Source organism: Sturnira hondurensis, unplaced genomic scaffold, assembly GCF_014824575.4.
Source record: "Sturnira hondurensis isolate 20B ecotype Veracruz unplaced genomic scaffold, ASM1482457v3 Scaffold0022908, whole genome shotgun sequence".
Taxonomy (NCBI): domain Eukaryota; kingdom Metazoa; phylum Chordata; class Mammalia; order Chiroptera; family Phyllostomidae; genus Sturnira; species Sturnira hondurensis.
Window position 1 is genome coordinate 8,656,758 of NW_028095539.1, and position 25,216 is coordinate 8,681,973.

Consider the following 25,216-nt stretch of genomic DNA (forward strand, 5'->3'; position numbering starts at 1 on the left):
TCCCGTCCGCCACCCTCCAGGAGAACTCGGGGGGGTGGGTCCCCGTCCTCCGCACAGAGGACAGTGGGTGCTCGCCGCCCCGGAGCCAGGAAACCGATTCCCAGACAAGGAGAACGAGAACCGGGGTGGCTGTCCTGGAACTCCCGGGAATGGAGCCGTCTGGGCCCGCACTCCCGCGCGCCTGCTCTTTCCTGGAGGGGTGCGACCCCTGCCCTAATGCAGTGCCACCTCACACGGGCTGACACAGTGAGGGTCCCCGGAGGTCTTGGCCTGTCCGTGCAGAGGAAGCTGGGAGCCCACACACCTGACCCATGGGGGACAGGATGTGGCTTGGGAGGTGGTCCCCCTTTGCATGAGACCAGTGCCCGAGTGTGGACTTGTGAGCCTTGGCCCACCCGAGCTTGGTCTTACTCTGTGCGTGGCTGTCCAGTTTCCCTCGCAGGATGGGTCATCTTCGGTGTGACCCACCCTGCACCGGTGCACACCAGGGGCTGGTGGCTGCCCCGGGGTTCAGGCCCCTTCTCAGGGAGGGCCCAGAAGTGGGCTGGGGTGTCAAAGGGTCACTACTGTCTTCACTGCTGATTGGTCCATGTCCATGGTCCTTGTCCGCCATCTCAGAAAAAGCTCTCAGATTTTTCTTTTTTAAACTTGTTTTTAAAAAAATCTGGAACGCGTCCTGCCACTCAGCTGTCGTCTTGGAAACCTACACAGACGACCGCTCACCGCTGAGCTTTCTGCCTCAGGGTCAACCCCGAATGAAACCCCCAACTTAAAACTACAGGTCGGTGTCTCCTGGGGACGGGGCGCCGTCCACGTGGCATCTGTGGAGGGCGCACTCCCGCTGGCCTGCGGGGGCACCGGGAGCTGGGAGGGACACCTGGGCGGCCCCGGGTCCCCGGAGTCCATCCTCAGGGGCCCTCACGCCGCCTCTTCCTCCCGCTCGCTCTGCCGAGACGCCCCGAGCACTCGGGCGCCCACACACGGAGAGGCAGGTCGGGCCGCGGGGCGCCAGGCACCCGCAGGGCCACCGCCACCGGCCTGAGCCAGTTCAGTCGAAAAGCCAGGACCAAGGGGGTGGGAGCGGCCCTCGGGGCACGAGCACCCACAGCTTCAGTCCCAGACCTGTGCCCCGCCCTGCGGACACCTAGGGGACATCTGTGCTGGTGGACAGACGGATGGACAGGGGGACACCTGGAGCAAGGCTGAGCCGAGAGAGGTCAGTCGACACCCACGCACGCGGACACGGCATGGTGCCGCGGCCCACTCCAAAGGGACGAGTGTCATGTGCTGTGCCGTGTGGTCCCCTCTCCCTGACGTGTGTGCTCGGCCACACTCCTGGGTCCACCTGGTGACACTCTGGGGGAGGACGTGGCCGTCGCCCCACCGCACGCAGACCTTCGGAGCACACTGGGTTTGAGACTGTAGTCTCCACGGCACAGTTCACGTCACGAGACGGGGAGGCCAGAGGCCCCCACTGGCTTGTCTGGAACGTCCACGGTGCCGGGGGACGTCTACAGGGGCCAAGGTCCTAGCGGCCAGCTGAGTCCCCGCCACAAAGCGAGACCCACTACGCTGGGCCCCCAAAGCCTCTGGGCATAGGGAGACAGAGTGGCAGGGAATCCTGTTCGAGGCCCCGCCCGGGCTGAGGTCCCCCATCCACACAGAACGAGGGGAACCGGCCCCTGCCCCACTGCTCACCCAGGACCCAGCTGCTCCATCCGCAGGCCCCGGCCACGTCACCCAGACACCCCAAGACCCACCCCCTGCCACTGGCCCTTCCACACCACCAGACCCAGCCATCGACGGCCCCAAGGCCGCTATGCCCCGGGCCGTGTGCCTGCCCACTGGGACACATGTACGCCCAGTACCCCTGGTCCACAGCCTCGCCAACAATCTGCTCTCATCGGAGCCGCAGTCCCCGATATTCATCAGACAACAGGAAGTGCAGAATGAAAGAAAAAGGAAAAAGTCCCACTGGACAGGTACCGCCAGGCTGCAGTACTCCACAAGCCCACTAGGGGTCAGAATGAAATTGCCACGTGCTGGGTCCAGCCCTCATCTCTGCTGCAGGGACCCTGAGGGGCGTCCCTCGGGCCAGGGAGACGCTGGGGTGTGCCATCTGCTGCAGAGCGAGCTCCCCTGTGTGGTCGTTCAACTGACAAGAAGGAAGGGGACGGAGGGGGCACTGGATGGAGGGAGGGTCTGAGCAGATTCTGTGGGACGCACACTCAGAACCAAGCTCTGAAAGCAGACGAGGCTGTTGCCACTGTCACTGTCACTTGGACACAGGGCTGCGGGGCCTGCGCTGGGAGCCGGCCGCTGGCAGCCCCTGAGGGACCCAGCCCCGCTGGTCTAACTCGTACGGCATCACCTGCCCCCAGAGCAGGGCAGGCCGCAGTCCGCCTCCCTGAACATCCGACGGGCCGGACGCGGTGAGGGGCGGTGGGAGCGCGTACGGGGCCCGGCCGCCTGCAGAAGGAGGTGGCAGCGCGGCTGAGGTCCCCACATGTGAGGACAGTGCCCACCCGAGTGGGGGGCACACAGACGAGCCTGCAGAGCACGGGGTGCCTTACCCTTTCTCCGGGGTCACCCACTTGGCCAGTGGGACCCATCGTTCCTGGAGGCCCTGGGAGACCCTACAATGAAAAGTAAAATCAGAACAGCGTTAAAGATGCAGCCGCAGGCAAGAGCCCTTCCCGCCCGGCTGCACCCCGGGGTATCTGCGAAGAACAGGGGCACCCCTCCTTCCACCCACAGGCGTCTGGGGGTGTCCCTGAAAGCCCATCCCTAAGGGTCCCCCGCACACCATGGAACCAGAAGGGGACACTCACTGCGGGGCCTTCGGGGCCGGGGGGCCCCTCCAAGAGCATGCCCTGCAAGAGAGGGAGACAGCATCTAAGTCCAGGCCCCCCTCCCAGGCCCAGGTCAGCGCCCACCATCCCGGCAGGGGTCTGCAGGCTCCGGGCCAGGATGAGGGGCACAAGGAGGGTGGGGTGCAGCCACGTGACCGTCCTCCAAGCACTCCAGGAGCAGCAGCAGGCCCAGGACAGTAACCCGGGGGCCCCTCAGAAGCAGCTCCATGAGCCCCTTACGAAGCAGAGAGCAGAGCAGGGACCCAGAGCCTGGGCCTGGGCAGGGTCCCCCATCTCCCTGGGCAATGGCTGCCTGAGGGAGGAGGGACCCCAGGCCTGGCCCGGGGGACTGTCACTGCTCAGACAGGCCACTCTGCAGCCTCCAGCCCTGGCCTCCGTCCAGGTGGCAAATGCTGCCCTGCCACCCAGCAGCAGCCCAGGGCCACAGCAGCCGCCTCTGCCTCCAGCCACCCACCCTGCCCTGGCCCCACCAGGCCTCGCCATCTTTATCCCAAAATGAGGACAAAGTCACCTGTCCCCAAGAGGGAGTGTGGGCAGCAGAGGGGACCGTGGGCGTCAGCTCCCCACTGAAGAGGTCACAGAGGGAGTCCGGCTGGCTGCCCACTCTTGAGCCTCTACTTCCGCCCCCTCCCAGGCTGGCCTCCTCCCCTGCCCAGGCACCGCCAGGCTGGGCCCCTCCACGTCCTCTGGATCTCATCCCCACTCCAAGGGGGTCCGAGCCAACACACAACCTCGTACCAGAGAAAGGGCCCTTGCCTCCTCCGGACCTGCTGGCCGCAGACGCAGCCAGGGTGGCGTCTGGGGATCCCGGGACCCGGTGGCACGGTGATGCCCTCCTCCCTGCTGGTCCTTGTGGCGGCCGAGATGGCGTGGGAGTGCCGGACATCCTGGCCCTGAGCCCACCTGCTGCCCCGCCCCCACCCCGGGAAGCGCAGCAGCTTCTCCTGGGGCTCGTGCCACCATCGTGCCCTGGACTTGTCTGCGAAAGGGTCTGTCCCCTGAGCAACCTGGTGTGACTTCCTGGGAGCAAGGGGTCGGGCCCAGCTGGGCACAGGGTCAGCCCCAGAGCTGGCCCGGCGGGGGCCCCTCCACACCCCACCCCTCCCCACCAGGGCTCCACAGTCACTGCGAGGATGGACGCTGTGTTTACACAGATGCGCACTGGGAGAAATATTTGTACACGAGATATACACAGGGCTTGTGCAAACAACTCCGCCAGCTCCTCCCGGGACGCAGGCAGCTGGGCAGGCTCAGAGCTCGAGCTGGGATTAGGAGAGAAAACACGGGCCTGCGGGGTCCGGGGCGCAGCTGTCTGCCCACACGTGCCAGCTGCCGTGCTCAGGGGGCCAGGGCTCTCCCGGGAGGCGGTCTCCTGGGAGGGATGCTGGATACCACGGCATCAGCGAGCCCAGCAGCCGGTGCCCGCACCCTCCCAGGCAAAGCCAGCCAGGGGTGCGCCCCCAGGGCCACCCGGGAGAGCCCCGGTGCCCCAAGCACAGCAGCTGGTACCTGACCAGAGCAGTGAGGACGACAGAGGGGGGGCCCTGCTGCGGCGTGCCAGCCCTGTCCACAGGCCACCAGGGTGCAGACCGTGATTCAGAGGTCCGCTGGGGAGAGCAGCCAGCCCACCTCTTCACGGAGGTCCGCCCCCGTGGGGAAGGCACACACAGGAAAACCACCGTGTCTCCAAACACAGGGGAAGGCAGACTCGGGGATTCATGTGCCTCCAACAGATGCGCCCGGGGAAAGAGCCACCAATCCGGGGCATCCTGGTCCCCGAGGTCCTAGGGCGGCCAGAAGCCCCAGTGCTGACTGATGGCCCAGAACGCTCTGGGCCGGGGGATTCCTGCCTTTAAAGGTGCCCCTGGTGTTGCTGACAAGTCACAGAAGTGCCGGATCCGAGTGGGGACGGTGGCAAGTCCCTGAGATGACAGGGAGGAGGCGCTGGTTCTAGGAGATCTGTCAACCGTGAGTCATGTCCCCCAGAGGGAGGTCGTTGGGGCAGGTGGGGGCACAGGAAACAGCCACTCCAACCTCGACGAGCTGGGAGGCCTGCGCAGCCAGCGGCGAGGCCACGTCAGCCTGTCCCAGGACCTGGCCATCTGTTTATGACAGCTGAGACTCTGAGGACAGCTGGCGATGCTCCAGGTTGAGAAACTCCAACTGTTTACATGGTCCCTCCAGGGACACGGCCACGAGCCCACAGGCACTCCAACTGGGCTGGGTGGGACAGAGCTCGAGCCCGAGGGGAGGGCTGTCTCGGCCCGCCCCCACCTGCGGGTGGGGAGCTGATCCTCCGCCCTGCCCGGGTGCGAGGATGCAGGGCTCTCCTTACAGGCCCTGTGAGCAAACAGGAAGCTTACCCAGACAGAGGTGCAGCCCAGCTCCCCCAGAGAGAGAGGCCCAGACCCAGACCCCACAGCCAGGCACACCCCCGGCCTCCCCAGGCGAGACGCCCCTTTCCCTGGAGCGCCCCACAAGGCACCCCAAGTCACCCCAGGTTGTCACTGCTGGGCCCTGGGCCCCAGTGAGACAAGCCCGCCTCCGACCGTGGAGGAGCAGCAAGGGTGGTTCCCGACACCCCGTTCTGCTCTGATGGTCCCCAGGCTGGGCTACACCCCGTGGGCGGTTGACACTTGGTGTCAGGACTTTCCTCATGGCTGAGCAAGGGGCCACCCAGCCTGGGGCCCCCAGGCACCCCTGCACCCAACCCCCCAAACGAACCCCATCTTCTTCAGGGCCAGAGAAAGCACCAGAAAGGAGGCTTCCCAGCCTGAGGAAGAGATGCATGTCCAGGGCCCCACAACCCCGCGGGTGTGGCGGTCCCCGACCCGGGACAGGCCTGGGGGTGGGGGCTGCAGAGCCATACAAGATGGCGCCGGCCCCTCGGGCGCTTCCTTAGCTGGGAACAGGCCCAGTGAGGGTCCTCTTCCCGCGGGGGGTTCCACCCTGAGATGGGCAGCATCCCGGTACCTGGTCACGGGCTCCAGGCCTCCCTGGGGGGCCATCGGTCAAGATTCTGAAAGAGCCCCCAGCTCCCCAGGAGGGTAGAGGCCACTGGGTCCCCCTGCCCAGAAGCCCACGGCCGGACGCGCCCTGGGAGCCCGGCTGGCAGGAACTGGGCGCTGGGTACTGTCTTGCCCAACCCCAGCCTCCTGACCGGCCTCGTGGTGGAACCCGGCACACTCCCTTCGGCCCTCGGAGGACGTGGCGGGGTGGACCTCGGCCACCAGCCCCTCCCACTCCCCTCCCAGCCCACCCCCACGCCCAGCACGTCAGCACGTGCAGCACAGGGGACCCGCCCACCCAGATGATCACAGGCCCCTTGCCATAGGCCTGGGGGGTGGAGGCCCCAACCGGGCCACTCTCAGGCCANCTTGCCCAACCCCAGCCTCCTGACCGGCCTCGTGGTGGAACCTGGCACACTCCCTTTGGCCCTCGGAGGACGTGGCTGGGTGGACCTCGGCCACCAGCCCCTCCCACTCCCCTCCCAGCCCACCCCCACGCCCAGCACGTCAGCACGTGCAGCACAGGGGACCCGCCCACCCAGATGATCACAGGCCCCTTGCCATAGGCCTGGGGGGTGGAGGCCCCAACCGGGCCACTCTCAGGCCAAAGGGGCACCGGGCTGCCACCAGCCAGGCCCAGCTCCCTGAGGTCAGAGGACACCCCAGGGCCGAGGGGGCCCCTACCAACACCCCCTGCCCCATGAGGGGCATCAGGACTGCCCCCTCCCCAAGGCCCCACACGTGGAGTCGTGGTGACCCCGCTACCAGGTACGGCTGGGTTTTACTCAACCAGGATTTCAGTGCACCACGCTTTAAGGGATTCCCTGCACAGGTTGCATACACAGCTCTGGGTGCACCGCAGGCCTTGGGGGCACAGTGTGTGATGGACCGCCCCCCCCCCCACTGCACCCTGTTCCTGTGGTGCCCAAAGCCCAGCCCTCTGTGCCCTTCGGAGGGGCTCTGCCTCCCTCAGGACAGAATCCCAACAACTCGAAACCCACCAGCCACGGCCTGCACCCACGTGGGGAACACTCCCTGCCCGTCTCAGCAATGAGCCCTGCGTGCGTGGGTGCGGTCCCCAGGGTCACGGGGCTCCTTGAAGCCACCCAGGGCCAGGGCACAGGAGTCCCACGGGTCTGGCTACACCCCCTGCATGGTGGCGACCCACCCTCACCCACTTCCCAGAGAGAAGAAGCGTCCTCACCGGTTCAATGATGGCGGGTTCTCCCTTTTGCCCCTTCTCGCCCCGCGGCCCTTCAATCTGGGGGTGAGAAATGCGGATGGAGAAAGGATGAGAGGGGAGGGGAGCGGGCGGCGAGCCGGTGGCTCTGCTTACGCAGCAGGGTGGCTCGCCGCCTTGGAAGGAGCCCCTCGTCCTGCGCGCCCCTCCCCTCACCCCTTCGAAGATGGTGTCCTGGTTGGCGGGCATGCCCGGCCCGATCTCGGACGGGGAGCCGGTGGGGTCGTAGTAAGAGTCATAGTAGCTCTCATCCAGGTTCCTGATGGTTTCCTCGGTGAACTCCCCCTCCACGTCGTCCTTCCCCTCCCCGGGCGGTGGAGCCGGCTAAGAGAAAGAAGGAACAGGGTCACCAGGGGCGGAGGGCGCCGGGTCAGCTCCAGGGCCCACAGCCTCAGGGCTCTGGCGATGGCGGCCTCCCAGGAGCCTGGAGTCTAACTTGTTGGGACAGCGAGCTTCTGGGGTCCCTGGCAGTCTGTTCGCACATTCTCACTGTCACCACGAGGGAACTGTCACCCACCTATCCACCGAGACACCTCAGCTGACTAGGGCTATGCCCGGGGATGTCAGGGACATCAGGCCTCCACCACGGACCTCAGGATCTGGGGGTACCAGTGTCCCTTGTCCCATGCCCACTGGCAGAAGCCCACAGGTCCGCTCTGTGGCCAACGAGAATTTGGCTGTCTTTAAGCTTCTGCTCTGTGTCGCCGAACTCCTTCCTAATCTGGAAACTGGGTGACAAGCCCAGGGGCGGGCACATCATTGCCTTGCAGTAAGTGACAACATCACGGTCACTGGCAGAGACATCAGGCCAGGTCCGCCTGATGCGAAAGTCCGCGTCGCTCCCCGAAGGGCTGGCCTTGCACCTCCCACTGGACCCCACCCCACCCTGACCGGGCCACACACAGGGGCACGGGCTGCGGGCACCATCCTCGCCCATCGCCACCTGGCCATGCTGGGCAGCGCACAGACCCGCTCGGTGAGTTAGAGACCCCAGTCCTGCTCGGCAGCCCTGGGCACAGGGCCCCCCAGGACACCCAAGGGCAGAGGCAGAGAACGGAGGAGCGCCCCCACCTGGTGGTCCTCCCCCAACCCACCCACTCAGAGGGAGAGCAATTACGTTGGAGGCGTTGGAGGCGCCAACCGTGGTGCTGGTGGGGACCTCCACCCCTACGCCATGGTCAGGGGGCTGGTCGGGGTCATCGATGCCCTCGGCATAGCCAATGTCCTCGTAAGGGGGTGGCGTGTAGTAGTCCTCGATGGGCCCGTAGTCATAGTCCCCAATGCCAGGGTCCTCCTCCTTCCCGGCCCCCTCACTGGCAGCGGGCACCGGAAGGGCCGCCGTGGGGGGCGGGGTCAGCTCCTGTGAGCCGGGCGGAGAGGGGCGGTGTTGCAGAAGCCTGCTGTCCCCCACAGCTCCCCCCCCATCCCCCGTGTCCCGCCCGGGGTCCCGCCCGGACCTCAGGGATCTCCGTGGTCTCCTTGGCAGCTTCCACTGGCTTCCGGGTGGCGGTGGGCTCCTTGCCGGGGCTGTCTGGGTCCTCGTAGTAGGGGTACTCGTAGTAGTAAGTCTCGCCCTCGCCCTCTCCTTCTGGGTACTGGGGGGAAACGGCAGGTGAGGACGCAGGGCGACAGGGACCAGAGAGGACGGCAGCTCAGGAACCCAGGTGCCACTCTGTGCGGGCAAGAGGGCGAGAACGGCCGACCCCAGACCACAGCGGGCCGCGGCCAGGGGGCAAAGCCCAGGACGTGTTCCTGGGGCACGCGGGTCAGGCGGCACCTCCTGTGGACGCGGGAGTCAGAGGGCCCGCCATTCTGCGCAGGTGGCCCTCAGCGCCCCCCTACGTGGCAGGCTGCGGGCAGCCCCCCAGACTTAGCCCCGGGGTGTCTGTAGCCTCTCCGCTCCGTCTGGTCACAGGCCAGGGGCCCAGAGACACCTGGTGTCCTCACCTAGAAGTCACTTGCAGCTCGGAGGGAAGGCTTCCTGACAGATGTCCTCTGTGGCTCGGCCCAGATTCTGGCCCACAGGGTATTTAACATGGTGTTGCCATGGTTGCTGTGTCCTCCCACCCCCGCCCTGCCGGGCCCAGGGCCCTGGGAGCCCAGCGGCGCCAACTCACATATTCGTCCGGGCCGGGGTCCTGGGACTGCGGGGTGTCGGGGGCAGCCGTGTCGCAGTCGGGGCTGTAGTGCTCACACTGGTCGTAAGCCGCCCGGTGGTCCGAGACAAAGAGCAGCTGCTGGATGTCACCCTGGGAAAGGACAAGAGCCCGTGAACAGGCCGCACGCGGGGACCCACGAGGGGCCCAGGTGAGTAGCCTGGTGTCTCAGAGGGGAAACCTGTTTTCAGCCAGCCTTCCCCTCGGGAGCCGCTGGCCCCCAAAACCAGTGAAGCCGGGGTGTTGTGCCCACCCACCCACCCTGTGCCTGGAAAGCAGAGAGAGATGCAGGAAGGAGCAGAGTGGCCTGCCCCCCAAAGTCACAAAGCGTGGGTCCCCAGACAGCCCCCTGGGGTGTGTGAAGCAGGTACCAACGGGCACACAGTTCTGGGAGGGGATCCGTCATTGTCCCCCACTCCCCAAAGGCTCTGTGGGAAATCTGGCCCAGAGACAGGGTGAAGTGGGGGTGACTCGTCGGCAGAGCGGGTGACTGTCCTCAAATCCAGCATAGACCCACTGACCCCTGACCCCCGAGGCAGGGTTCCACGTATGTGCCCCCCGACTCTCGGGTTTGAAAGCCTCGAGTGAGGAACCCAGAGCCCCGAACTCCGCAGGCAGCCCTGGCTCCACACGGACAGCTCTGGGGGCTGCGGCTCCCCAGGAGCGAGAAGCCCCTTCACTTCCGGTGTCCACCTTCCCTGCAAACGTTGGCGTGTGTTTAAAACCCTTCTTCCCTCAAATCTCCAGTGGGTTTTCACACTGAAAAAAGGCACCCACTTTTTTTGTGAATGCTTCTCTCAGAGGGTGGGGATCTGGCCACTGCCCCGCTCCACTGTGGAGAGGGGGAAACCGAGGCACAGTGCTCAGGAGCCAAACGTTCTGGCCATTTGAACGAGCGGGCAGACTGACAGGCCCCTTGCAGTCCTCGCCCGAGATGAGCCCCAGGCAGCCCCCTGGAAAGTGCCCCTCCTTCCATCCCCTGGGAGACCTCAGGAAACCCTTCAGTTCCTCCAGAAACGTCAAATCAGAGCCAACAGATTTCTGTCTGAAGCAAGGGGGCACGTGCCAGACTGTCCGTCCCACCGTCCCCGAGTCTGGAGCCACCGAGGCAGCTTCTGGGGGCCTCGGCCCCACCGTGCCCCCCATGCTCGCGGGGGCCAGGCAGAGAGACACACCCTGGCCTGGCAACGCTTCGAACCCTGACTGTGCACTGCTCCAGTTCCCTGGACTCGACTTCTCCCGAGCCCAGCTCTCTGCACTCGGGGCTGCGGCCACCACCCAGCAGCCTGGAGCCAGCACGCCCCTTGCTGGCCCTGGCCTGGCACGTGCCGCCTTCACCTAGAAAGCCACCTGCAGCTCTGTGACACTGCCAAGCACACCCAGGTTGCCTCCCGTGACGTGGCCCCAAGTGCCCAGCGAGGGTGGGCTGCCTGGGCCTGTGGCCTCTGCTGCCAGCTCTGTGAGACTGGCCACAGGTTGGCGTTTCTGGTGGACTCGGTCCTGGACCTTCCTGAGGGCGCCCCAGGGCTTCTCTGTTCCAGGTGGCCTCTCAGGTGGGCCCCCCAAGCCCTCCAGCAGCCTGGCCTCGACCTTGGAAGGACTGTTGCCCCCACACCCGAGGCAGACTTGCACCCCAACTTGCAAGCCCATCACCCACTTGCAGGGTCTGAGGGTGTTTGGTTTGCATTTATGTGAACATGTGTGTGTGCATGTGTGTGGTGCTGTGTGCACATGTGCGGGTGTGTGCCTGTGTGTGCCTGTGCATGTTTACATGTGCCAGTGTGCGCATGTACGTGTTATATATCTGCGCGCTTGTGCATGTGTGTGGTGACACATGCACGTGTGTGCGCACATGCCCATCCATGTGTGTGCGTGCAGTGTCATGTGCACAGGACTGGTGCATGCCTCTGCTCCAGGTGACCCGCTCCTGAGTGGGAACAGAAGGGGATCCCTGTCCCTGGGCGTCTGCAGGACACTGGTGGGCGACTCCACCTCTGGCCAGTCGGGCTGCTGCCCTTGGAGGTGCTGGGGTGACACCAGGGGCTCAGGACAGGGTCCCCGCCCACATCCGCAGTCTGCCCAGTGCTGGAGCTGTCGGGACAGACCCCAGCCCCCAGCAGCCCAGACCGGAGGGGGGCTTTCTCAGGGATGCTGCCCAGCGCAGCCTCACTGTCCCTCATCTCCTGCCCTTGTCCCCTTCTGTGTGCCACACAGACAAGTCCTGTTCGTCCCCACAGCCACTCCAGGACAGAGCCAGGGCCAGCTTCCCCTGGTCCCATGTCACAGACGCACAAGCCAGGGCTCAGTGAAGAGCCCTCTTGGAAGGACACAGCGGGGCGGGGGGTGCTTCCAAGGACACCGCCTGCCGTCCCTCAGCTCACAACCCAGAGCTGCCTGGTCCCCTGGAGTTCAAGTACTGTGTCCTGCACATTCCGCTCCAAGTTCCCATAAATGACACTATCACGTCACCCTGGCAGCCCTTGGCGGAGAGGTGGCACCAGCCCAACGAGCCTGGGGAGTGAGGGTACACCTGGTCCCACCTCGGATGCCCGGGCCAAGCCCATTCATTCCCAGGGTGGGCTGATGCCAACCCCAGGCGTGGCTGCCCGAGTCAAGTCACCTGCCCGGAGAAGCAGGGGCCGCTCTGCTCACACCACCCCTCACTCTGACAGCCTCCAGTTTTCTCCCTTTTTACACCTATTTCTGCCCCTGCCAGGTCAGTAGGCTCTGCCCAGTCCCTAGAAGCTTCTGCCACCATGCCTGGCATCATTACAGCCCCTCCACTTGGAGGCCTGGCCTCGACACCCGGGGGGCAGCCATCAGCAGTCCGGCTTCCTGCCGCAGACCCTGGGCAGCCCGAGAGGCCGTCGGCAGCTGGACGCAGCAGGACGCACGGCGTCCTTGGTCTGCGCTGAGCAGGGAGCGCTCTGCTGAAGGGGTCAGATCTGCCCTTTCCGATAACAAGATTTAGTCGAGGCCATGGGAGCAGAGGGAGATGCAGGGTTCCTGTGGGAGAGCCCTGTGACCTTGGGGACTGTGGGGACAGAGGACATCCGGTTCACCCGCTTCAGGGCATGTGTGTGCCTCCAGCCTTGGCTTCCCTCCCGAGCCGTTTCATCTGCGCCCCTCCTCTCGGCGGACGCCAGCCCCACGCCGCAGCCCGTCCCAGCTCACAGGCCCTGCCCGGGTCCCGTGCTCGGCTCTCCCTGTGACTTCAGGGCCTAATTTTTGCCGAAGCACTTCACACTCGCAAAGGGAAACACACGTAATTGAGGAGACGAGCGGCCCCATGGAGGCTGCAGGCGTGGTCCCCCGCTCGGGTCCCTCCTCCCCAGCCTCTGTCTGTGGCTCCCCCCCACACACGGCAGCCTGGGTCCTCACCCTGTTCTCACCTGTGCCGCCAGCCCGCTGCTGCTCCAGGCTGTTTGGGGCTCAGCTACTCACACCCGTGCAGGTTCGGGCTGTAGAAGCTCACCCAAGGCTGACTGCTGGGGTGGGGGTGGGGGTGGGGCCAAGGGCACAGGGACTGGGCAGGGGCGGGCAAGCCCCAGCCTCACTACCCTGAAGCTGGCTGCTGTGAGTGAACTGAGAGGGGACACGTCGCCCCCAGAGCGAGGGACAGGGCAGCAGAAGCAGGGTCAGAGGCCCGGAGGCAGCCCCTCCTCCCCAGAAGCCCCCAGGGCTCTGTGAAGAGCAAGGCTCTTGGTCCCCTCCCTGTCAGCCGTGTGGCCCTGGAAGTGTGGCTGACCCACCCACACAGACACACAGAGGCCCGGCCTGTCGCCCAGGCAGCACAAGAGTAAAGCTGTCCCCTTTCTCCCCTGAACTCTCAGAGCAGACCCGTGGGGACACACGCTTTGTGACAAGCTCCCCGACAAGCTCCTCGGAGGAAAGAACAGGGACCTCTGCACAAGCACAGAGAGAGGCAAGGCACAGACCACCAGTGGCCTGGGTGCTAGGGGCCTCCCCTGCCCACCGCGGGGGCCTCAGTGTGTCGCCTCGTCTGTCCAGGCCTCCCCTGGCTCACTCGCACAGGAGGACGACGACGACAAGATCCGCCTCATGGCAGCATCCCGAAGACCGAGGACAAGGGTCCATGCAGCAGGCCCCGCAGGCCCCAAACACAGTGGGGCAAAAGGAACAGCAACCACTGTCACCACCACCATCACCTCCATCACCATCACCACCTCCATCACCACCTCCATCACCACCACCACCTCCATCACCACCTCCACCTCCACCTCCATCCATCTTCATCACCACCACCACCTCCATCACCACCTCCACCTCCATCACCACCTCCATCACCAATACCACCTCCACCACCAATACCACCTCCACCTCCACCACCACCTCCATCACCACCTCCACCTCCATCACCACCTCCACCTCCATCACCACCTCCACCTCCATCACCACCTCCATCACCAATACCACCTCCACCACCACCTCCATCACCACCTCCACCTCCATCACCACCTCCACCTCCATCACCATCACCATCTTCATCACCACCACCACCTCCATCACCACCATCACCATCACCACCTCCATCACCACCTCCACCTCCATCACCACCTCCATCACCAATACCACCTCCACCTGCATCACCAATACCACCTCCACCACCACCTCCATCACCACCACCACCTCCATCACCAATACCACCTCCACCTCCACCATCACCACCACCACCTCCATCACCATCATCACTGTCACCATCACCTCTATACTATCACCATTACATCACTGTCACCACCACCATCACCACCTCCATCACCATCACCTCCATCACCACCATCACCTTCATCCCCATCACCACCTCCATCACCATCACCTCCATCACCACCATCACCGTCACCACCACCACCACCACGTCCACCATCACCATCAACAGCCCCCGATCTCTGACGTGGACTCAGCAGCTTCCCCCACATCGAGGCGGTCGGCTTTGACCATTCGTCCCCTCCCCCACTCCGCCAGCATTTGTAGCCCGTCTACAACAAGGCTGAAGGACACAAAGACAAATGACCCGTGTTCCCAAGCCCAAGTCTCAGCCTCCCAGTGCTTCCTCCGGAGGCAGCCCAAGTGAGCCACTAACTGCCTGGGGGGCCTGGGAGGGGATTCCGGAGGGGGTGGCCTCAGAGCTGGGCCCAGGTGGGGGGGGGGGTGCTGCACGTGCACCCCCACGAACGTTCCGTTCATCATGTTCATTCTGCTGCCTCCTCATCCTGCCCGCTGGGCGAGACCCTGCAGCCTTGGGCACCAAGCCGCCATCCTGCCCACCATGTCTGAGGCTCAGACCCAGGGCCGACACTCAGCCTCAGCGGGGCACGGTCCAGACCCTCGGTCATCTGTCCTGAATGCGGCACTGCGCCACCCCATGGTCACTCACAGGCTGACTCCCCCTGCTGCCCCCCCGTGTCTTTCCAGTAGGAAATGCTGTGCTCCCCTGTCCCGTTCTCACACAGCTGATTGGTGGGGGATCCCGTGCGGACACTCACATCTGCCCCCACTACATTCCACTTCCGCGGTTCCGGAACACGGCCTCAGCCAGGAGACCATCCTGTGTCCCTCCTGCCAGCCAGGGCTGGCACTCGGTGTCCCTGACAGTCGGGCCTGACTTGGGTCTTTCTGCCAACCCACAGCCACCAGAGGGGTCCTCACGGCCCGTCTCCTGCCCCCGCCCCCAGGCCTCGGGTGTCTGAGCCAGCAGCGGCCAGGCCGGGCAGGCTCCGTGGCCTGCGGAAGGCCCTAGGCGCCTGGCCTTCCCAGGGCCGAGAACTTCCACACGAGCCAGCACGGCGTGGGCAGGAGCGTGCATGTGAGGAGGGTTTTCCACGTTCTCACAGCAAGACTCCCAGCAGGGCAGTGAAAGCCGCCAGGGAGCACATTGCCCGACTCGGCTGGGCCGCCCTCCAGCCGGGGACACAGGCTGGGGGGCACCCCGGGCCCATCTCAGACTTTCTCCCAAGGCCACCAGAGGGCTCCCGGGATGGCGCAAACCCCACAGCCTGGGACGGCCCCTCCTCGGAGGGGTCTCAGCCCCCCCCAACACACTAGGGCTGCGACCTGTGAGCAGGCCCTTTGCAGGGGAGGCTGAACTCCAGCTGCTCCCCTCCCGACCGGGCTCTGACCTCCCAAATCTCCCCCGCTGGGAGGCGGAGGAACCAGTGACAGGAAGGGTCACCGGGACTGTCACTGTGACTCTAATAATAACCCCACCCTCACAGTGTGGTCAGGCGACCCACGTGCCGCAGTGCAGGCCAGAGCTGAGGGCTCGGTCAGGTGCCCACGGTCGTCCTCACCACCAGCCAGCAGCCCCGTTTTCCTGGGCTGACCAAGGCCCTGCGCATGGTGAGCGGGAGCCGGGCACTGCCAGAGCTGCCCACAGCCCCCCCCCTCCCCCGGGGTGATGGGCCCTCCGGTGGCACCTGGCGCAGCCCCCAGGCTCCGCTGGGTGGACTCCCCTCCCCCTGCCCCTCCTGCCGGTGAGGCCACTCCTCCAGGGCAGCTGCCCACCCTCCACCCCTCCTGACAGGACCCAGCGGTCCTCACGTCTGCCCCTCCCTCCGGAACCACTGCAGCATTTCAGGTCCCCACACAGGGACACTCCCCTCCTGCAGCCCCGGGCACTGATCCTCCCAAGAGACCCACTCACCCCGGTCCACGGTGATCTCATTCCACAGAACTGGGCTTGCAGCATCCCGTCAGCCCGTCTGGGCCAGGCCACAAGAGAAGCAGGGCCTGGGGACTTCGTGACGTGTCTCTGGCCCCCTCCTCGCCGGGCCCCCCACATAGAAACAGCCACCCCAGCTGCTGGGCTGTGCATGGACCGTGAACGCCCAACGCCACCCAGGCTGGCACTGGCGTGTCCTCAGAGCTGGCCACCCACCCGGCCCCCCGAGGCGTGAGTCCAGGGCAATGTGCCCTTGGCACCAACATCCACAGGAGACGGCACTGTGTCCCTGTGTCACCAGCTCCCACCGGCCCCTGCTGAGCAGCCACACCCTCCCGATGCCCAGCTGGTCCTGGGCCCGCAGCCAGCAGGCTGCCCGCCACCTGCACCAGGCAGGAGTCCAGGCTGAGGGACGGCGAGGTCACTGGTCACGCAGGGAAGGCCACTGTCCCTGCAGACAGCTGGTGCTGGCTGTTCCTAGAAGACTCCTGTTCCCACACACCCCGAAGGCCAGGACACCATCAACGCTACGGCAACAGAGCGGCCCCCCAGGATGCACACTGGCCGGGGAAGGTCTGACCGGGTTTCTGAGGACCTGGTTCCCATGGTAAGGTGGACAGAGACCAGGGGCTGCTGTGACCATCATACCCGAAGTCCATCATGACGTCCCGGCAGGACCATCTGGCTCAGGCAGTCGCAGGTCTGGGGTCCAGCCCCCCGCCTCGCTGCAGTTTTGCTGGGTGACCTCCGGCGCGTTACTCGCCCTCCCTCGTGTGCAGGACGGGCGAGGGGCTGAGCGCATGGGTGGCGTGCTGTCGTGGACCCCGCTGGCCAGCGCTGACCCGGACCAGCCTCCCACCCGGCTCGGCCACTGAGGAAACGCACCCCTGACCCCTCACGCCGGGCACGCACTCACTCCCTGGCAGGCCGGCTGTCTCCAGGGACGTGGCACTCGTTCCGGAACCCGACGGAAACAAGGCCTGCCCTGCCTGGGCGGCCAGAGGCCCCTCTGACCAGGGGTCTGAGGGAGGGCTCCTGACCTGGTCCGGCAGCCAGCCCAGCACCTGCCCCGTCGGGTTGGGGCCCCCCCAGGACCCCTGCAGCTTGCCAGGCCAGAGCACAGCCACACCCAGGAGGAGGGGCAGGACACGGGACACACAAATCCCCGGAACGGCGAGGTGGTGGCTTTGGAAGGGACTGGAATGTCGAATGTCCAATGTCCCCCGCACCGCAGGGCGACCCGGTCAGAGCCAGGGTCACACCAGGGTCACACCAGGTCTGGGGAGACCGAGCAAGCAAAGGATGCTGATGCTGCTTCGGCCCCACACCCAGGCCGGCGCCTGCGCCCAGGAGGCCCCGGTGCCATCCGGCTAAACCTCGGCGCTGACCAGAGGAAGGCACTGTGGGCCTTGCTGGCCTCCCTCCCAGCTTCCCCCCTCAACAGTGCCTCACTCCCAACAAAGGTCGCCTCTGTGCGGCCCCACACACCCCGGGGACCACCCCGGGGCCCCCGACAGACTCCAGAGTGCGGCAATTCCTGTCTGGGACAGCGCCAAGCACAAAGCGCAGTGTCAGGGGCCCGGGTGATGGCCCTCCACCGGCATCTCCCGGAATCCTCAGGCTCCCCCTGGAGGATGGGCTGTGGGACCAGCCGGCTCTTAACGGGGGAGCCCCCTTCCAGGGGGAGAGTGTGGCTGCTGGAGAAGCAGTTTCCGGAGTGCCAGTCCCTCCTTTCGGAGAGTCCCCTCTAGAAGCGACGTGGGTAAGGCGGGAAGGGAGCTAACCCTCTCTCATTTCAGCAGAAATAAAAACTCTGTCGCTTGCCGCCAGGTGAAGGACAACTGGGAATATGAGGCCGCCCCACCCAACTTGACCACGTTGCCGCGTGAAGGAGAAAAGATTGAGAAAGGAACGGGCTAAGGCCACCCGGCATCCTGGGTTCCGCCGGTCCGCATGGGCAGAGGCGGGTCGAAGGACGGCCAGGGGGTTCGGGGCCGCGGACACTGTCCCTTGGAGCGCGAACAGCCTGTGGCCTGCAAACACCTCTCCCTGGCAGGGCCGCCAGTCTCGTGCAAACCGACGCCGCGACCGGACAGTGTGGCCCCCCAGCATTTGGGACGGACCCCTGCCCGGCGGCCCCCGGCCTCCGAGGGAGAGGGCAGTAGAGCGGCAGTTCAGTTGTTGACCCACTTCTTTCCAGAAACGATGAAGGGCGTCCCTTCCGTAACGGTAACAGTGGGGATGGCCACAGGACGCCAGCTACAGGCCGCACACTCCCCAGTCGGAAGGGGCACTGTGACAGTCCCCACCGGGCAGATGGGGCTGCCTCTCAGACAGGCCGGCGAGTGGCAACGCCGGGCGCCACCGGCCCATGCCCCTGGGCGCTGCCTGACACGGTGGGTCCCCTGTGCTTCCGGGCCCAGGGGAAACGGCCTTTCTGGCTCGCTGAGAACATCGAGGAAGCAGAATTTTTTTAGGATCCTAAATTTGTAAAGACCTATGAAGCTCTCTCCTGACTCTTCCCAATAAAAGTCACGGGGCAAGCCCATGAGGCCTAGGAGTCGCCGAGGTCTGCACAGCACGGAAAAGCTACCGCACAGCCGATTCAGTCACACCTGCCTCGCGCCCCCGACCTCAGCGCGCCCTCCCACCTCCGCCACCGCAGGACCTCCGCAGACAGCAGGACGGGCAGTGGTGCAGGGGCCCGGTCACTGAGCAGGTGCCCAAGCTTCCTGGGTGAGCACCCCGCCATCTCTGGGGCGCCGTCACTAGTCTCCACACTTTACAAACGAGCATCCATCCCCAAGCTCACCAACACCACCTGCTTTACCTCCACCAGCAAAGCTCCACCCACCCTGTGCGACCCCCGGGCTTCCCAGAGAGCCGCAAAGCCGCCCCGCTTGAGGAGGGCCCTGCCGCCTGCAGCTCGTACGAGTCTCTGGTCAGGCACGTGGTCAGGGCTGTGGTGCCACACTGGCAAAATTTGGTGGAGCCAGTGGGATCCGGGCGCAGCCCACCCTGCCGCCCCACGGGCTTGGGCGTTCCGGGAAGCCCGCTCCACTCGAGAGCCGCTGGGCTCAGCAGGAGCCGAAGACCCGCAGACCCGCCCCCAGCCTTCAGCCGGCTCCACGCGCGCAGACGGAGGCTCCGACCGCTCCTGGTGACCCACGCCGGGCTCCAGCCCCTGCACCACCCACTCCATGCTGGGTTGGTAGCAAGAACAGCCTGCTAACGCTCTCGGGCGCTTTGTCTATCTGAAGAAGGCAGCGCCGGGCAGACCGTGTCTGCCCTCCTGCATTTTGGCCCCAGCTCTACGAAGCTGCTGTGTCTGCGAACCCACCTTCCGGGCGGGACAGAGGAGGCGCAGAGACACCCCAGCCCGTGGGAGAGGGGGCTGGGGCCCCGGGGACCGCACGCGGGCCCGGGCACCCCCCTAGGTCTCAGCCGGCCCCCTGGCCCCATTGTGACGTGGAGAAACCTGGGCCTCCAGCGACACGAGTCCACACGGCCGTTAGCACCGCTAAAGCAAGACGGGGCGGGGGTCGGCCTGCGTCCTCTCCCACCCAGAGTCCCCGGCTGGGCCACTGGACCGTGGCCACTCGAACGTGGCCGAGTGTGTGAGCCCTCAAAGACTTGGGGAGCAAACGCTGCCCATCCTGTCTGGTCTCTGGGACCCGAGAGCTGGGGGGCCTCAGAGCCCACCCCACCTGGTGGTCTCCAAACACTCCAGTCCCTCCGCAGCACGGCGTGTAACAGTCAGAGGCCAGCAGAGGAGTTACCGACGTGCCTCCCGGAATGCAGGTCCCAGGGCCTGCCCCAGCCCCTCAAGAGGTGCGCCTGAGGGGTCTGACTGTTCGCAGGCACCCCCGTCCGATGCGCCCCAACACCAGGGAGCACTGGGCACCGGTGGCAGCCACCTCCCCTGGCAGCAGGAGGGAGTCCCCCATGCTGTCTGATGCTGAGCCTGAGTGGGCGAAGGAGAGGAGCGTGGGCCTTCCGGGGGTCTCTGCAGTGGGGCCCCCCTACACTGCCCAGCTCCTTAGGCTTTTCTAGAAGAGCCAGGCTCCGGGCTGGGCATGGCGCGCACCACTGACTTAGAAGAGCCCTGAATCCCAGCCGCGCCTGCCCTCCTGACACTCACTCGATGGCTGAGCTCCGCCCCCCCATCCACCCCAATGGCCCTCGGATGTCGAAGGCCAGAGTCCTGCCCAAGTGGGCCCCAGAAGACACGGATATCGGTCCCCGTGGATGAGGGTGGCCCCCACTGTCCTCACGGGGCCACTCCATCCCCACAGGCCACAAACACCCCTGAGGATGGCAGCGGAGACCTCAGACCAGCAGCAGCCACAGCCACGGCAGCACGGCAGCCGTCCCCGACGCAGGAGACAGGCCTGCCGGCAGCAGCCGCAGAGGCTCCCTCCGGGCAGTGGCCGCTCGGCAGCATCTGTCCGGGCGGCACGGGGGGCAGCCGGCCGCCCTGCTCACCTCAAACACGTCCTCGTCCAGGATCCGGGTGCCGAACACGACGATGCCGTTGGTGTCTATGATGGGGTGGTCGCTGCGGTCAAGGAACTGGGTGACCTTCTTTCTGCAGTCCAGGATCAAAGTGACGTTTTTCCTGTGGACGCTGAGTGCGACTCGGTGCCACCTGTGGAGAAACAGGCAGCCGGGGTGGGTGGAGGGGGCCGTCAGGGAGTGCCAGCACAGGCAACCCTGTGGCCCATGACTGGGGACCCCAGGGAAGGAGACCCGCACTGTCGAGGGGGCAGAGCCCAGCCCCACCCACCCTCTGGGAGCCCCCAACACCCTGTCTCCCAGCCCAGGTCTGCAGTCTGAAGCCACAGGCCCTGAAGCCCACAGAGTGCTGGTGAGTGGGGCCCGGGCAGGGACACGCAGGGGTGTGGTCTTACGCGGACCATCTGAACCCCGACAGCAAATGGAGCAACTGAGTTTGACAGGAAAGGGTGGGACCCAGGCCTCTACGCGAAACCCACCCACCGGGTCCTGAAGGTCTTCCCGGCCTGTGGCCCCCGGCCCGCGGGCCCCCACTGAGGCGACTCCCAACCAGACGGGGTTTAGGTACGTGCCCAGCACCTCCTGGGAAGGCCCGCCTGCTTTCCATCAGTCCTTCCCACACCTAATGGGTCTGTGGATGGCAGGACTCCTCAAGTCCTCCGCAGAACCAGTCGGGTACAACCCCACCACCTCCCGAGTCCCCTCCGAGCTCAGAGGCTGGCGCCTGGCGCGCTCCCATGCACCGTGCCAGGGAAATGGGGACCCAGGGAGAAGGCAGAGTGGGACCCAGCACCCCAACTCTGCCTGGGGCGCACCCGGGGCACTCCGTGTCGGCACCTGCTGCTGCGGAGCACGGCCTGCTGGAAAGGCCCCACCCGCCCGCGGGCTCTGGGGGGCCAGCCCAGACCCCCAGCAGGACCGGGCCACAGAGGGGTGCCCACTTACTTGCCGTCGGACAGGTTGATGCCCCTGAAGAGGGGGTAATCATCCGGCCCCGGTTTGCCCGTGTGGTCCTCGTAGAGGAAGACTGGGGAGCGGCCCATCTCCAGGCCGATCTGCTGGATGCCCTGCTCGTTGTAGATGGAGACCAGGAAGGCCTGGCTGCCCTTCTTGGCTTTCACGGTGGTGAGGATGGAGAAGTCCTCAGGAAATGCGGACGCTGCACGGGAGGACGCAGGTGAGAAGCCGCCAGGGAGCCCCCTGCCACGCCCCACTGCCACACTCAACACACCCACCTGCTGCATGCCAGCGCACTCGGCCCTCAGCTGCCCCTTGATCAAACAGTTCCTGTAGCCCCATCTACCCCCACATAGCCAAGCCTGACCCCGTGGAGGCTCAGGTCAAATGCAAAGCTAACTGGTCCTTCTAGCTGTGAGCCTCCCATGCCGTCTTCTCAGTCGTGACACCTGAAGACATTTGTGTGTAAGTCCTGGTGAGAACCTCCCAGAACTCAAGCTTCTGGGGGCGGGCTGTCTCAGGTGCATCTCTGACCCCGTGTAGTTAGTGCCCAAAGCCGTGCCTGGCAGGGTGTGTCTCACTTGGCGCCCTCTGAGGGCCGTGGGGACGAGAGGCAGGGGATCGACTAGAATCACGCGTTTTTCCGTTTCCCGGTTGACGCGCAAAATGGAAAAGAAGTGGAAAGAAACAAACAGAGAACAAAGGGAGAAACGAGCAAAGGAAGAAGCCCGTTGTGGTGATGGGAGGGGCTCCAGACCCCTGCGCCCCGCCAGGCAGCCCCTGGACTCTCCTGGCCGACAGGGCACCCAGGGCACGCGTGCTGCTCGGCGTGCAGTGCCGCCGGGGACGGTTTCTCGGCACCGGCCAGAAGGAGCAGCGTCCACAGGGGTCAGGCTAGCCCACCAAGCCAGGAAGGGGCAGGGCCTGCGAGGCTGCCACTCACACTCAGTGGCGTGAGCGAGGGCAGGGGAGCTGGCTCGGAGCCCAGAGCAGGAAAGACTCCATCACCAGCTGTTCCTTTCGGAAGGTAAGAGGTCAACCAGATGGCCCAGCACGGGGCTCAGCGAGGAAGCTGCCCATGGATGCCCTCTGCTGGCAGAATGACCAAGTGACCTGGCAGCAGGCCTCTGCTTCTGGTCGGTGGAGCACCAGAAGGACCAGGGTGGCGAGATCTGGCCAGGGCGGGGGTGGGGGAGGGTGGAAGGGGACAAAACGGCTGTGAAACCCAGTGTCCCCTACAGGCCAGCTGGGAGAGCGGGGTGAGGCCCTGAGGCCGAGACGGAGGCAGGCTGAGGGGTCAGTAAGGAAAGGTACGGGCACCTGTGTCAACGGGCCTACTGTCACTCGAGACAGGGTCCCCTCCAGTTCCTGACACCCTTCGCCACCACGTGGGCTGGCACCATGCATGGAGCTGCCACCGTCACTGCGGACTTTATTTCTCAGAGAAACGTCGCAGTGGGGAAGGGCTGGGCAAGAGGCCGTCACCGCTCCCACACGTGGCGCCCTGTTCACATGGGCTGAGGCCCTCGGGCCCTGGTGCAGCAGCGGTATGCAGCGGGCGTTCCCTGTGTGCACGTGCTATTAAATGGAGTCCTACCGAGCCAGGGCGTCCTGCTGGAGGGCAGCTGACGCTGCAGCCCCCGGCCCGCCGTGGAGGGAAGCCTGGGGCAACCGCCAAAGGGGCCGGGGGACGTCACCACGTCCAGCCCAGCCTCGGATCCTGGACAGGGAGTCTCAGCGCCCACAATTAGCAGGGGGAGGACAAAATAGAGGGAGGACCTCCACCCTCGACACGGGAACAGAGGAAGGGCCGTGCCCACCCTGCGCTGTGGCCACTGGACCACATGGTCTTCTCCCTGCCCATCAGACACAGGCATCTCAGATGCCACCAGACTCAGCCACCCTCTGGGGAACAGGCAGCAAAGCCAACAGGTGACAAGTGGCGTGTTATTCCGAGGCTCCAAGCAGCAGAGAAGCTGTGTGGTTCCATCAGGTCGGGATACACAGAGTCACACTGTGTGGACCTCTGAGGACGTCCTCCCAGAGGTTCCCGACTCGGTGCCTGGGAACCCGCAGAAAGGCCCACCAACACTCCCACATCCACAGGCCGGACCCGGCTCGACGCACAAGGCTGTGCCGAGAGACCGCTACTTGTAAACCCGCCCCCCATGTATGCTAGCGAAGGCTAGAGGGCCCTGCAGGAGTCTCTCCGGGCCCTCATCTGAGAACTCAGGGAAGAGAGGGCTTAAAAACTTCCGTGCCGCACTGCCCGGGAATCCCTCCCAGGCCTCCAACCACCAGCCTCCGTCTGAGAGCCCCAGGGCCCTCCTGCCACAGTATGATACAGGAGGAGCCGGGTGTGCGGACCCAAAGTCCAGTGGGTGTGTCTTGCCCCTGCCCCTGCCCCTGCCCTGGGAGACAGGGGTCAGATGAAAGGAACCGTCAGCAACGGACCACAGGTCAGTGCCAAGGTAAGACGCCTTGTCTGTGCCCCCGGGCCTTTTACTGTGACAGCTCTGGGGAGGCATGGCACCACGAGCCCTGGTCCCACCACGCAGCCACCACCACAGTCCCGGGCCATCCGCACCCTCTATCTCCCCGGGACTCCGGCCAAAGCCACGAACAAGCCCTAAAAGGTCAAGAAGCGAGTCTCTAAACATATAAGAACTGAGACCCCACTGTCCTCGTGGGGAGTGACCCAGAGACCTGGCAGTGACCTCCATCTGCAATGGGGAGACAGTCTCGAGGCCGGACAGCTAACCCCAAGGTGTCTTGGGCGCCCAAAGGTGGGCTCCCTAAGAGACCTTGAAGGGACTCGGTGCCCCTGAGCAATCTCACCAATCCGGACTGATGTCCTTGGAAAGGGCTGATGATGGAGAGGACAGGGGGTGCAGCACTGACTGGTGGGAGAAGGGGCCAGAGGAGGCCCCCGTGGTACTGGCAGTGGGGGGGTGTCCTCCAGGGCCCTGTGGGGACATGGGATGAAGAGGGAGCATGACTTGTCAAAGGAGAGCCTGAGCACAGCCGGGTCACGGTCAAGGCACCAGAGAGAGGCACGGTGCGGCACAGGCTTCTGACAACCAGGGCTGGATCCCGAGGTGGGTGTGCTGCCCCCGGACCCCGGGGCTCTTTCTCATCTGAATCGGAGAGATGGGCTCCTTGAAGCCGTGGGGAGAGGTTATCAATCGCTGGCCTGTCCACACTCGTCCGGACAAGCCCCCAGTGTGTAATTAACTCTGGGTGTCACACAGTGCCCTCACAACCAAGTGCCTGGGAGGGTGGCAGGGACGTCCTGCCTGCCACATCTCAGCAGCTAGCGCCACTGCCGCTCCCGTTCCAGGTTGGTAATGAGAAGCAGAGCTCGGGCACTTGGCAATCAACTCCCGTGCAAAGCCCGCAGGGTCGCTGGGAGGGGCGGCGTGTGGCCGGTGTCCCGCGTCGCTACCCCCCCATCAGGTTGGGTCTGGAAGCAGCACTTTCCCATGACCCCGAGGGCTCCCCTACCCTCATCCCGGGACCCTCATCCCCTCGATGCATCAGGGGTGCCAGCAGCCTATTTGCACTGGACTTACGCCTGCTTGGGGGAGGGGCGGGGACAACGGGCGCCCCCCCACACCACCTACACCCCCGTTGGCTGGTGGACGGTGATGGCGGCCCGGGCTGGGCTTTCCCGGTCATGAGATCAAGCGGGGCGCACGAGAGGGGCGTCCTGGGGGAGCAAGAGTGTCCACCACCAGATGCAGGCTCCAGCTGGGCTCCGGCCAGTGGCGGGAGGAGGAGACGCACCC

At 65.4% G+C, this 25,216-nt stretch overlaps 1 protein-coding gene across 2 annotated transcripts in view; it reads right to left on the bottom strand.

Annotated features, from left to right (window-relative positions):
* Positions 1 to 25,216, bottom strand: part of COL5A1 (collagen type V alpha 1 chain) — a 110,717-nt gene that overhangs the window by 63,872 nt on the left and 21,629 nt on the right. For both annotated transcript variants that reach the window (XM_037036454.1, XM_037036453.1), the window contains exons 3-11: positions 21,417 to 21,630; positions 20,442 to 20,604; positions 9,239 to 9,370; positions 8,579 to 8,716; positions 8,239 to 8,481; positions 7,278 to 7,445; positions 7,086 to 7,142; positions 2,832 to 2,873; positions 2,574 to 2,636 (exon numbers count right to left, since the gene is read on the bottom strand). In XM_037036454.1, coding sequence (XP_036892349.1) covers positions 2,574 to 2,636; positions 2,832 to 2,873; positions 7,086 to 7,142; positions 7,278 to 7,445; positions 8,239 to 8,481; positions 8,579 to 8,716; positions 9,239 to 9,370; positions 20,442 to 20,604; positions 21,417 to 21,630 — 1,220 coding nt within the window. The remainder of the gene's footprint in view (positions 1 to 2,573; positions 2,637 to 2,831; positions 2,874 to 7,085; positions 7,143 to 7,277; positions 7,446 to 8,238; positions 8,482 to 8,578; positions 8,717 to 9,238; positions 9,371 to 20,441; positions 20,605 to 21,416; positions 21,631 to 25,216) is intronic.